Source organism: Lepus europaeus, chromosome 23 (genome assembly GCF_033115175.1).
Source record: "Lepus europaeus isolate LE1 chromosome 23, mLepTim1.pri, whole genome shotgun sequence".
In the NCBI taxonomy this organism is placed as follows: domain Eukaryota; kingdom Metazoa; phylum Chordata; class Mammalia; order Lagomorpha; family Leporidae; genus Lepus; species Lepus europaeus.
In genome coordinates, this window is record NC_084849.1 from 21,884,675 (window position 1) to 21,898,634 (window position 13,960).

General features: G+C 46.7%; 1 protein-coding gene across 3 annotated transcripts in view; it reads right to left on the bottom strand.

Annotated features, from left to right (window-relative positions):
* The window catches only part of CHEK2 (checkpoint kinase 2), an 80,344-nt gene that overhangs the window by 33,843 nt on the left and 32,541 nt on the right, over positions 1 to 13,960 (bottom strand). For 2 of the 3 annotated variants that reach the window (XM_062182713.1, XM_062182714.1), the window contains exons 1-4: positions 13,710 to 13,917; positions 10,100 to 10,475; positions 1,008 to 1,132; positions 742 to 889 (exon numbers count right to left, since the gene is read on the bottom strand). In XM_062182713.1, coding sequence (XP_062038697.1) covers positions 742 to 889; positions 1,008 to 1,132; positions 10,100 to 10,469 — 643 coding nt within the window. In that variant the 5' untranslated portion in view covers positions 10,470 to 10,475; positions 13,710 to 13,917. Of the gene's footprint in view, positions 1 to 741; positions 890 to 1,007; positions 1,133 to 10,099; positions 10,476 to 13,709; positions 13,918 to 13,960 lie in introns of those variants that run through there. The other variant, XM_062182712.1, reaches the window with a different exon arrangement.

Consider the following 13,960-nt stretch of genomic DNA (forward strand, 5'->3'; position numbering starts at 1 on the left):
GGCACGGGTCCAAGTACTTGAATCATTATCTGCTGCTTCCCAGGCAGGGAAGCAGAGAGCTGGACTGGAAGTGGAGCAGCCAGGACTCAACCCCACACTCAATATGGGATGCAGGTATCCCAAGTGGCAGCTTAAGATACTGCACCACAATACCCACCCTGAACCGTTCATTTCAGATGTGATGTCCATGAAGCTGTAGGAGTGATGCTTATAAAATGCTAGCTGAGAATGTCACAATCTTCACTTGCAAAGGATGACCATATGGTATTTAAGATGGAAGCACTAAATTGAAACTCTTATGAAAATACTCATAGCTTAATGCCTGGCATACAACAGGAGCTCAATAAATGTATGCAGAAATGAATGAATGGAAGGAATGAAGACAGAGAAGCATGAGGGGAGAAGGAGGGAGGCAGAATGAACTAACATCCTAAAGTAACTCACAGAAACCTCAGACTGAAATGTTGTAAACTGAACCGATGACCTAAAACTTACTTTATATAATTCAATCGATAGCATATGGCTTTAAATAAAATCAATCAACCCAATTAGCCCTAAGAAAAAATTTGTCTGGAAAGAACTTCTTCATAATTTAAAAATGCAGTTAGGACAGCCAAAAGGAATCTCAAACGCCAACTTGCTTAATCTTACTCACTCAAACCATAACCTGTAAGGACACAATATCAATTTTCCTTTACCATGGAGGGGGGAATCCACTAACAATTAAGAAAATACTATTACCTTTATTTCTACAGAGTGAAAGTGCGATTTCTGAATTGTTATTCAAAGGACGGCGTTTTCCTTTCCCTACGAGCTCTGTGTTTACAAAGGTTCCGTTCCCACTGTGATCTTCTATGTATGCGATGTAAGAGTTTTTAGGCCCCATTTCCTAAAAGAGAGAACATCTTACTTCAAAGCGTTAGCAGTGGGGATTTACAGCAGGCTGATATCTAAGAGCTACGAGAGGACATCAGCTCTCCCAACCACGCAGTTTATCTGTCACCTACCCTGAAAAGCCGAAAGTGTTTCTTGCTGTATGTCCGGTATTTATCTGTTTTTTTCAGCAGCGGTTCATCAAAGCAATAGTCACAGCTTCTGTCCCTGCCAAACCAGTAGCTGTCGTTAACACACTCTGTAATATAAAAGCACACACCAAGGGCCATTGAATTTCATGTATCAAGCACCCATAAAAATTTCTCATGAAATCTACCTGTAGGAAAACAGCCTAAGAAGGCAACCAAAATGATAATTTGTATATCGAGATTTTATAAGAATGGACAGAATAGTAGCTTCAGTATAAAACTATACAGGTTTTTGTATAGCTGATAAGATTCTTTGTAGAGAAAATACTTTTTTTTTTATTAAAGATTTATTTATTGTTTTGAAAGTCAGAGGCAAAGAGAGAGAGAGGTCTTCCATCCATTGGTTCACTCCCTAGATGGCCTCAATGGCCAGAGCTGTGCCAATCCAAAACCAGGAGCCAGGAGCTTTTTCTGGGTCTCCCACACGGGGGCAGAGGCCCAAGGACTTGGGCCATCTACTGATTCCCAGGCCATAGCAGAGAGTTGGATAAGAAGTAGAGCAGCCGGGACTCAAACTGGTGCCTGTACGGGATGCTGGCACTGCAGGAGGCAGCTTTACCCCCATGCCACAGCGCTGGCCCAGAGAAATTACATTTTAAAAAATATAGGTTGTAGCCTGAGAGGCTACTAAATATAGTTACATTTTTAAAGCTTCTGATGTTGAATGTTCCTAAAAATTTAATTTTTTTAATTTTGTGATTTATGTATGTAAGCACAGCAAACTTGTAGGAACTTGTAGCAATAGTAAACTTTGGGTTTTTGTTTTTAATTTGTAATAAAATTATGTATGTTTTTTAAAAAATGAGCAGGCATTTGACCCAGCAGGTTAAGTGGGTTTCCTAGTCCTGCCTCTGCTTCGGATTCAGCTTCCTACCAATGCTCCTAGGAGGGATCGGATGAAGGCTCAAGTGCCTGGGCTGCCGCCACCCAAGTGAAAGACCTGGCCCAGCCCTTCTTGTTGTCTGCACATGGGGAGTGAAACAGAGGGTGGAAGATGTCTCTCTTTGTCTGTCACTCTGCTTTTCACACAAATAAATGAAAAGTTTTTAAAAGTATTTATTTATTTGAAAGGTAGAGTGACATACACACAGAGAGGAGAAATAGAGATCTTCCATCTACTGGTTCACTCCCCAAATGGCCACAATGGCCAGAGCTGGGCGATCTGAAGCCAGGAGCAAGGAGCTTCTTCTGGGCTTCCCACATGGGTGCAGGGGCCCAAGGACTTGGACCATATTCCGCTGCTTTCCCAGATGCCTTAGCAGGGACCTGGATCAGAAGTAGAGCAGCCAGGACTAGAACTGGCATCTGTATGGGATGCTGGCACTGCAAGTGGCAGCTTTACCCACTATGCCACAGTGCCGGCCCCAAATGAACCTTAAAAAAAAAGAGGGGCCGGCACTGTGGCATAACAGGTGCTGCATCCTATATGCATCCTGCAGTGCTGTCATCCTATATGGACACCAGTTCAAGTCCTAGCTGCTCCACTTCTGATCCAGCTCTCTGCTACGGCCTGGGAAAGCAGTAGAAGGTGGCCCAGGGCCTTGGGTCCCTGCACCCACGTAGAAGACCCAGAAGAAGCTCCTGGCTCCCGGCTTCAGATCAGTGCAGCTCCTGCCATTGTGGCCAACTGGGGAATGAACCAGCAGATCGAAGACCTCTCTCTCTCTCTCTCTCTCTCTCTGCCTCTCCTCTCTCTGTGTAACTCTTTCAAATAAATAAATATTTAAAAAAAAAAAAAAAACCATAAAGAAAAGAAACTTCCGGCCAGTGCCGTGGCTTAACAGGCTAATCCTCTGCCTTGCGGCGCCGGCACACCGGGTTCTAGTCCCGGTTGGGGCACCAGATTCTATCCCGGTTGCCCCTCTACCAGGCCAGCTCTCTGCTATGGCCCGGGAAGGCAGTGGAGGATGGTTCAAGTGCTTGGGCCCTGCACCCCATGGGAGACCAGGAGAAGCACCTGGCTCCTGGCTTCGGATCAGTGCAATGCGCCAGCCGCAGCAGCCATTGGAGGGTAAACCAACGGCAAAAAGGAAGACCTTTCTCTCTGTCTCTCTCTCTCTCACTATCCACTCTGCCTGTCAAAAAAAAAAAAAAAAAAAGTTAAAAAAAAAAAAAAGAAACGAAACTTCCTACAAGGAAAAGCACAGTCCCAATTTCATTTGAAATTCTACCAAACTACCGACCAATATCTATGATTACAGATGCAGAAATCCTCAACAAAATAGCAGCAAACTGAACCTAGAAATATACTTAAAATAAGATTATAAATGACCAAGTGAATATTAACTCAGGAAAGTAAGGTTGGTTTATCATCTGAAAATCAACTAATGTATAAAATAATAGGATACAAGACAAAACCCATAAGATCATCTCAATAAACAGAAAAAAAAAAAAAAATCTGACAAGTCCAACACACCCTAAAGATAAAACAAACCCAGAATACTATAAATAAGAGGAATCTACTTCAGCCCAAACCAAGGGCATTTGTCAAACACTCACACCTAACATATGTAATGGTACGAAACAAGACAAGATCTCTACTCTTAATGTCTCTGTGGAGCACTACGTTATACAGGTTTTAGCCACAGCAATTAAGCCAGGAGAAGGAGAGGCAATCACATGGAGAAGGAAGAGGCAAACCTACCTCTACTCACAGCCAATATGATCTTGGATATAGAAAATAATAAGAAACTCACTAAAAATGTTAAACCTACTAAACAAGTTGAGCAACATTACAGGATGCAAGATCAATATCCAAAAATCACTGTGTTTCTATACAGTAACAACCAACAAACCTAACATTAAGAATAATTCCATTTACAACTGCATAGAAAGCAGGATACTTTGGAATGAGTTCAACCAATGACATACAAATTTTCCACCCTGAAAACAAAACATTTTTGAACAAATCTTACTGAGTTACACAGGGGCAGAGGTTTGGCCAGCAATTAAGACATCACTTGGGAGACTCGCATCCCATATCAGACTGCCTGGTTCAAGTCCCAGCTGCTTTTTTTTTATCTGACAGGTAGAGTTATAGATAGTGAGAGAGAGGGAGAGAGGGAGGGAGAGAGAGGGAGGGAGGGGAGGGGGAGAGGAGGGGAGAGAGAGAGAGAAAGATCTTCCTTCCACTGGTTCACTCCCCAAATGGCCACAACATCCAGAGCTAGGCTGATCCAAAGCCAGGAACCAGGTGCTTCTTCCTGGTCTCCCACACAGGTGCAGGGGCCCAAGTACCTGGGTTATCCTCCATTGCCCTCCTGGGCCACAGCAGAGAGCTGGACTGGAAGAGGAGCAACCAGGACTAGAACCTGGTGCCCATTTGGGATGCTGGCACTGCAGACGGAGGATTAACCTAGTGAGCCACGGTGCCGGCCCCCCAGCTGCTTTATTTCCAATTCATCTTCCTGCTAATGCACACCCTGGAATGTGGCAGATAATGACTCAACTGAGTCTCTGCCACCCGTGTGGGACAGCTGGATTGAGTTCTGGGCTCCCAATTTCTGCCTGACCCAGCTCTGGGTGTTGCAGATAACTGGGGAGTCAACCACCAGACTGAAGATCTCTATCTCTGCCTTTCTCTCTTTCAAATGAAAAGAAAATGAACATTTCCCACGACACACAAATGTCCATGGATTAAAAGGCTTAGTATTTTTAAAGCAACATTCCCAAATTGATCTACAAATTCAAGACAATCTCTATAAAGATCCAAACTGCCCTCTTTACAGAAATTAACAAAATCATGGGGCCAGGATGCTCCAGCAGGTTAAGTTGCTTTCATCATGGGAGCGCCAGTTCCAGTCCCAGCTGCTCCACTTCTGATCAAGCTTCAAGCTAATACACCTGGGAAGGCGGCAGCAGCTGTCTCACGCACTTGGGCCCAGTTTAAAGAAATTAGGGAAGACTGAAGTAAATGGGAAGACAGCCCAAGTTCATACACTAGAAAGCAATACTCCCCAAACTGATCTACAGATACAATGTAATTCCTGCCAAAACCCCAGTGGCCTTGTTTGCTGGAAGTAACAAGCCCATGGTAAAATTCATATGGAAGGGACAGTGACCCACAACAGCCAGAATAATCTTGAAGATGAACAAATTGGGTCTAAAACTACTGGATTTCAAAACTCACTATAAGGCTGTAATAATCTAAATTTTATATTACTGGCACAGATTAATGGAACAGAGTTGAGAGTTTAGAAATAAACCCTCTCATTTATGGTCAAATGAATCTCCACAAGAGTGCCGAGATCACTCAATGGGGGAAAAGCAGTCTCTTCCAGAAATAGTGCTGGGACAACAGGCTATGAACAGCAAAAGTATGAATTCAGACCCCACCTCAGAGCACATACAAAAATCAACTCAAAAATTAATCAAAGACTCAAATATAAGAGCTAAAACTATACAGTATTGGGGCCGGCGCTGTGGCATAGTAGGTAAAGCCACCGCTTGCAGCACTGGCATCCCATATGGACACTGGTTCGAGTCCCAGCTGCTCCACTTCGATCCAGCTCTCTGCTATGGCCTGGGAAAGCAGTAGAAGATGGCTCAGGTCCTTGGGCCCCTGCACCTGCGTGGGAGACCCAGAAGAAGCTACTGGTTCCTGGCTTCAGATCGGTACAGCTCCAGCCGTTGCAGCCATCTGGGGGAGTGAACCATCGGATGGAAGACCTCTCTCTCTCTCTCCTCTCTGTGTAACTCTGACTTTCATATGAATAAATAAATCTTTTTTAAAAAAAAATGTCTGAAAGGGCTGGTGCTGTGGCATAACAGGTAAAGCTGCCACCTGCAGCGCTGGCATCCCATATGGGTGCCAGTTCGAATCCCAGCTGCTCCATTTCTGATCCAGTTCTTTGCTATGGTCTGGGAAAGCAGTAGAAGAGGCCCAAGTCCCCGGGACCTGGAAGAAGCTCCTGGCTCCTGGCTTCACAATGGCCCAGCTCTAGCCTTTGCGGCCATTTGGGGAGTGAACCATCAGATGGAAGACCTCCCTCCCTCTCTCTCTCTCTCTCTCTCTCTCTGCCTCTGCCTCTCTGTAATTCTGCCTTTCAAATAAATATTTTTTTAAAAAAATGGGAAAAATGGGTAAAAAAAAGTTTCAAATGTCTATTACTAAATTTAAAGTTGTATCTTTGTAATGTTGCTACACTGTTTCCCAGTATTTTTTACTGTTTTTTAAAGTCATCAAAGTTGGAATATGAAATAAAGAGAAAAGTGGTGAGTGACAAGGCACAACAAAGTCCATTGGTCATGTTTCTTTACACTATTTTCTATTCCATTAATGTCAAATTCAAATCTTTTATATATGAAGAAGCCATCAAGTGTAAGAGAATAAAAATGTCATTTCGAACATACCACAAAGACTTACAATTAGAAACAGGAGACATCAGAGAGAATTTTTAGATTGCAAAATTGGCTATTTTGAGACAAAACAAGTAGGTAATCAACAAACAGCCTTCTCCATTCTGAACAGCGCCGAGGTTCTGAAGCCTGCAGTGAACCACAGCAGGGGTTAACCGACAAAGCTTTTGTAACTGGATGATAATGCTTGCAAATTTGCATGTATCTGTATTTTTTAAAAGCATTTCTTTATTTACTTGGAATAAATTATGGGATATGTACACTATGGAATACTACACAGCAGTAAAGAAAAAATGAAATCCGATCATTTACAACAAAATGGATGAATCTGGAAAACATGATTAGTGAATTAAGCTAGTCCTAAAGGGACAAATACCACATGTTCTCCCTGTCCCGTGATAACAGAGCTCCTAAAAGACAATCTGTAGAAGTGAAATTGACAGTTTGAAAAGCAATGACTTGAACAGCCCTTGTCTTGACTGTTGAGGAAGTTTCTTTTTTTTTTTTTTTTTAATACTATTTGTTGCACTCTTTACTTAACATAGAGTTAAACATGATGTATATAAAGTCAATTGAAAATAGATCTCAGGGGCCGGCGCTATGGCACAGTAGGTTAATCTTCCGCCTGTGGCACCTGAATCCCATATGGGTGCCAGTTCTAGTCCCAGCTGCTCCTCTTCTGATCCAGCTCTCTGCTATGACCTAGGAAATCAGAAGCAGAAGATGGCCCAACTGCTTGGGCCCCTGCAGCCATGTGGGAGACCCAGAAGAAGCTCCTGGCTCCTGGCTTAGGATTAGCTCAGCTCTGGCCCTTGTGGCCATTTGAAGAGTGAACCAGCAGATAGGAGACCTTTCTCTGTCTCTCCCTCTCACTGTCTATAACTCTGCCTCTCAAAATAAATAAATAAAATCTTAAAAAAGAAAATATATCTCAGTAAAAATAAGAGTGGGAATAAGAGAGCGAGGAGGCAGAGGGGTTGGGAGTATGAGTGGGAGAGTGACAAGAATCACCATGCTCCTAAAGTTATAATTATGAAGTATATGAAGTTTGTAACTGTAAAGCTGTATAGTTCTGCATACATTCCTATGGATCTGTTTCTAAGGGTACAGTTTAAAAATTTGCTTTGGGACCCCAAATCCTCTTAAGCTGGGTGGTAAAAACACCATCTTAGGTGTTAAAGTGATCATATGGCTAGGATTAAGGGCCTGGTAACAATAATAGAATTAAAAAGGAGTGAATATAGTCCATACAGCAGACTCATAAAATGATAATCACTTTAACTAGCACTCTGACTTCAGAATCAGCCCTTAAGGCATTCTGGTCTGGCTGAAAAGCCCATGAAAGCATTTCAGGCATGGAAAGCCAAGACACTAAGGCAAAAAAAATGTCCTACATGAAGGGTGGGTGAGACCCCAGTGGAGAGAAGTGGTCATCAAAGAAGGAGGTACTTTTCTCTGAAGGGAGGACAGAACTTGCATTTTGCTTATGGTCTTGTCTAAATACTGATGGAGTTTGTGGATTCAAAAGGCTTCCATAGCTTAGGCAGCTCATGTCAAGAGCCTTGCATAATCACTGACGTCATACGTAAGAGTGTTAATTGTTAAATTGACAAAAGTCACTGTGCACTAAATTCCCATGCAGGACCTCTGTCCTCAAAGAGTTGTATTATAACTATGTCCAAGTACTCCCAAAAGATGTATCATTCTTGGATACTTCATTAAAGTTAATTAAGTTTCTAAAAAAAAAAAAAAAGGGAGGCCGGCGCCGCGGCTCACTAGGCTAATCCTCCGCCTTGCGGCGCCTGCACACCGGGTTCTAGTCCCGGTCGGGGCACCGATCCTGTCCCGGTTGCCCCTCTTCCAGGCCAGCTCTCTGCGTGGCCAGGGAGTGCAGTGGAGGATGGCCCAAGTGCTTGGGCCCTGCACCCCTTGGGAGACCAGGAGAAGCACCTGACTCCTGCCATCGGATCAGCGCGTTGCGCCGGCCGCAGCGCACCTACCGCGGCGGCCATTGGAGGGTGAACCAACGGCAAAAGGAAGACCTTTCTCTCTGTCTCTCTCTCTCACTATCCACTCTGCCTGTCAAAAAAAAAAAGGGAAATTAACTTCAAGATGCAATGACTGTTGCTCCTCTTCCAGTCCAGCTCTCTGCTGTGGCCTGGGAAAGCAGTGGAGGATGGTCCAAGTGCTTGGGCCCCTGCACCCGCATGGGAGACCAGGAAGAAGCACCTGGCTCCTGGCTTCGGATCAGCACAACTCCGTCCGTTGTGGCCATCTGGGAAGTGAACCAACGGAAGGAAGACCTTTCTCTCTGTTTCTCTCTCTCACTGTCTGTAACTCTGCCTGTCAAATAAATAAATTAAAATTTTTTAAAAAAATATGCAATGACTTTGAACAGCTCTTGTCTTAACTGTTGAGGAAAAGGCTTTGTTTGTTTGTTTTTTGTTTTTGGGTTTTTTTTTAACAAATTGTTGAACTCTTTACTTAGTACAGAGTTGGTCTTCTGTGTATAAAGTTAATCGAAAATGGATCGAAAAGTGGAGAATGGGACTGGGAATGGGAGAGGGAGAAGAAGGAGGGGTGGGAGTGTGGGTGGGTATGGCGGGAAGAATCACTGTATTCCTAAAGTTGTACTTATGAAATGCATGAAGTCTGTATTCCTTAAATAAAAGGTTTCTTTGGGGGTGAAAAATAAATAAAAAAAGATTTTTTTAAAAATGTACTCATTTATTTGGAAGGCAGAATTGTAGAGAGAGAAGGAAAGGCAGAGAGTGAGCAATATTCCATCCACTGGTTCACTCCCCAAATGATGGCAACCAGGCTGAAATCAGAAGCCAAGAGCTTCATCCGGGGTCTCCCGTGTGGGTGGCAGGGATGCAAGCACTTGGGCCACCTTTCACTGCTCTCCCAGGCCATTAGCAGGGGGCTGGATCAGAAGTGGAGCAGCCAGGTCCTGAACCATCAGCCATAAGGGATGCCTGTGTTGCAGGCGGCAGCTAAACCTGCTACTGCTACACTACGATGCCAGCCCTTGCATCTGCATTTTTTGAGGGAGAGAGTCCATATCTCTTCACCTCATCAGAAGAAAAGCACTGGCCGGCGCCGTGGCTCAACAGGCTAATCCTCCGCCTTGCGGCGCCGGCACACCGGGTTCTAGTCCCGGTCGGGGCACCGATCCTGTCCCGGTTGCCCCTCTTCCAGGCCAGCTCTCTGCTGTGGCCAGGGAGTGCAGTGGAGGATGGCCCAAGTGCTTGGGCCCTGCACCCCATGGGAGACCAGGAGAAGCACCTGGCTCCTGCCATCGGAACAGCGCGGTGCGCCGGCCGCAGCGCGCTACCGCGGCGGCCATTGGAGGGTGAACCAACGGCAAAGGAAGACCTTTCTCTCTGTCTCTCTCTCACTGTCCAATCTGCCTGTCCAAAAAAAAAAAAAAAAAAAGAAGAAAAGCACATTGCAAAGGCCTCATTAACATCTGACAGAATGAAGGGAATCCAAAGCAGGTGAAAGCCAGCGCACTGCCTAACACTGCCTCTTTGGTTTCACCTTTCATCATCACCTTCAAACCCGAGGCATTCCAGGAAGGCCTGAAACTTTCGGCTGCAACAGTTTGCAATTGTTTTTCTGAGCAAAACATTATACTACACAACAAAAAGTCTTACCAAGATTGGAGAATCCATCCTGAAGGGCCCACAGTCGAGCCCAAGGAGCAGGGACGGGCTCCTCGGGTTCTTGGTCCTCGGGAATAGAACAGAGCTCCTGAGTGGACACCGTCTCTAAGGAGCTCAGTGTCCCGGAGCTGGAATGAGACGACTGGCTGGAGGTGAGCAGCGTGCTGGTGGAGGAGCTCGACGTGCCCTGGGACTGAGAGGAGGAACCGTGGGTCTGAGACGAGAGGCCATGGGACTGGGACAAGCAGCCTTGGGACTGGGTGAAGCCACCTTGGAGCTGTGAACAGCCACCGCTGGCCTGTGATTGTGAGGAAGCACTGGTGTGGGACTGCTGGCCTTCCACGTCCTTCTCCCGAGACATCACCACCTCAAAAAGTAAGTGCCCAACAATAAGGTGAGTTTGAAAGAACAAGACTGACAGTACAGGGGCAAGCACTGCGGCACATCTTGGGATGCCTGCATCCATACTCCGTATCAGAGTGCCCGGGATACAGCCTCACCTCCACTTCCACCCTGGAAGGCAGCAGATGATGGCTCAAACTTGGGCCCTTGCCACACACATGGGAGACCTGGATGGAGTTCCTGCCTCCTGGTCTGGCCCAGCCCTGGCTGTTGTGGGCATTTGGGGAGTAAACCTGAGGCCGGAAGATTGATATTCTCTCTCTCTCTCTCTCTCTCTCTCTCTTTCGTGTTTGCTCTCTCGCTCTGCCTTTCAAATAAATAAATAAACTTTTAAAAAGTATTATTTAGGCCGGTGCCGCGGCTCATGAGGCTAATCCTCCGCCTTGCGGCGCCGACACACCAGGTTCTAGTCCCGGTCGGGCGCCGGATTCTGTCCCGGTTGCCCCTCTTCCAGGCCAGCTCTCTGCTGTGGCCCGGGAAGGCAGTGGAGGATGGCCCAAGTGCTTGGGCCCTGCACCCCATGGGAGACCAGAAGCACCTGGCTCCTGCCTTCGGATCAGCGCGGTGCGCCGGCCGCAGCGCGCCTACCGCAGTGGCCACTGGAGGGTGAACCAACGGCAAAAGGAAGACCTTTCTCTCTGTCTCTCACTGTCCACTCTGCCTGTCAAAAAAAAAAAAAAAAAGTATTCTTTAAAAAAAGAGACAAAATTCAAGAATGAAGTATGAGCATATTACAATAGCAAAAAAGAATGAAAAAAAAAAAAATCCAGGGCCAAAACACTCTGCCAAAGTTAAAATCCTACCAGTCTAGAACTGTGCCTCTATGCTACCATTTTTCACCAGGTCACTTTTTTGACTGTCATAAGACACAGAGAAAAAAAAAAAAAAAGTTACTTGAAGGCAACAAGTATAAAAGCAAGGACACTGAGCTGGAGGGGAGCACTCATAGAAGCTTTTAGGCATCCAATTTCTAAAATTGGGAATGCGGGGGCTGCTGTTATGGCTCAGTGGGCTATGCCACAGTTTGCGACACTAGCATCTCATGTTCAGTGCCAGTTGAAGTCCCAGCTGTTCTGCTTCTAATCCAGCTTCTTGCTGAAGAGCCTGGGAAGCCAGTGGAAGATGACTCAAGTGCTTGGGCCATTGCCTCCCAAGAAGAGCCTCAGATGGCGCTCCAGGCTTCTGGCTTCAGACTGGCCCAGCTCTGGCTGTTGAGGGCTTTTGAGGAGTGAACTAGGGGTGGAAGATCTCTCTATCTCTGTCTCTCCTGTCTTTCCCCCTTGGTCACTCTGCCTTTCAAATAAATGTTTTTTTAAAAAAACATGCATGTGAAATTTAATTATAGTTTTGATTGTATTAGTCCATTTTAAGTTTCATTCCTAACTTTCAAGGGATTGGGCCAAGCCAAAGCCAGGAACCTGGAACTTCATCCAGATTATCCAAAAGGGTGGCAGAGAATCAACTTACTTGAGCCATCTTCTGCTGCTGTCCCAGGCACATTAGCAGGGAGCTGGATGGGAAACAGCGCAGCCAGGACTTGAACCTGTGCTTCTCTAGGAGATGCCAGTGTCACAGGCAGCAACTTATCCCACTACACCATCACACTGGCCCCTCACATACATTTTTGAAAGGGAACGATGAGGAATGGTCAGGCAGGTGGCTTGGGATAAAAGACAGGCAAAATATAAACTTCACCACTTGGAAGGGTTCCTTTACACAAAATGTCACCAAAACCTTTCTCCCCCAGGCTTGCTCCAGGAGGGCAGGGATCCATGTCCCTGATAGCTAAGTGCCAGGTTGCTTAAGGAGGCAAGACACAGACTGCTTGCAACAACTCGGGTAGCCCTTTGTGATGTTAAGTAACTTACAGCAACCTAAAGAGCCTTCCACTTGAAAGGCTCCCACCCTTGCCTTAGAATTAACATGAGGGGCAGTTAGTCAAAGTTATTTTCAATGCTGACCTAAGTAGATTTGAAGGCACAGTCTCTTTCCCAAGCATGAGGCCACTACCCACTACAGGTTAGTAAACAACTCTCACTGACCGCATTTGCACAGCTTTCAAGATTACCAAAGTCCAGGGGCCAGTGCCGTGGCTCACTTGGTTAATCCTCCGCCTGTGGCACCGGCATCCCATATGGATGCTGGGTTCTAGTCCCGGTTGCTCCTCTTCCAGTCCAGCTCTCTGCTGTGGCCCGGAAGGGCAGTGGAAGATGGCCCAAGTGCTTGGGCCCTGCACGCGCTTGGGAGACCAGGAGGAAGCACCTGGCTCCTGGCTTTGGATCAGCATAGCTCTGGCCGTAGTGACCATTTGGGGGGTGAACCAACGGAAGGAAGACCTTTCTCTCTCTCTGTCTGTCAAATTTAAAAAAAAAAAAGATTACCAAAGTCCTATTGTGTGATCCTTAAAACACACCTGACCTGCTGATCTAAAACGCCAGGCTGGGTCCCCAACTCCCCCACCCCAACAGGCGGGGAGAGTGTGCCAAGAAGTAGCTTTAAGAGGCTAGAGGCCTAGAGGCCTGCGCTCAGGCACTGGAGTCGAACTTCTGCATGATCTTCAAGCATGCCACGGCCTCTCTGGACCCACTTCCTCATCTGGAAAAAAAGGACCCAGACCCGAGCTCTCAACGCGCCAGTGCGTGTGATGCTCCTCCTACGGTAATGGTTGCTAACTGGGAGCAGAGGAGTGAGTGAGGGGACAAAGTGCTTGGGCCAGGGCTCCAGGGCTGTGAGCAGAAATCCAGTCCCAGAGAATCTGAGAGGCTTACAAGGGCCACACAAACGCGTGGTCACGGCACCCCACACGTTTCCGTATGGACATTCGCAGGGACTTGCTCCAGCCTGGTCAGTGTGTGTCCAGCAGCCAAGCCTGAGTTCTCCATCAATATCCTAGAGATCGCCTCTAAAGAATTGTTCAATTAGCAATTAGCTATCGGTCACGGACCTCTTTACGAAGCAGCGCTGTGACAGTGAGGAGCACAACTCTGTCCCCTGCGGCCCTGGCCTATTTAAATGTATAAATAACAACGAGGGAAGTGAAGTTAAACATTATCTAAGGAAGAAAGCCGCCCACGCAGTCCGCCGCCGGCTCAGAAGTCCAGACGAAGCGGTAGCTTGAGAGACTCTGCTCGCCAAAGACCCTGGAGAACGAGATTCGATCCCCCAAACACCCAAGAGGAGCTCCCCCACTATGACTCACCGCGTGAGCCCACTTGGAGCCGCACACTCTCCACAGGCGCAGCCAGCAGAGTGGCGCTAAACCTGAAGATACAAACTCCGCCCTCAGCCAATCAAAACGCTCTCCGCCGCCGCCAGACCAATGAGGAGCGGCGGATGTGACCGCCACGCGTAGGCTCAATGCTTGCCGGGAGTTGTAGTTTAAGCGGCAGAGCGGAACACAGTCTCCGGGGCTCACTGGAGTGATCCCGCCCCCGCAGCTCCTCAGCCAAT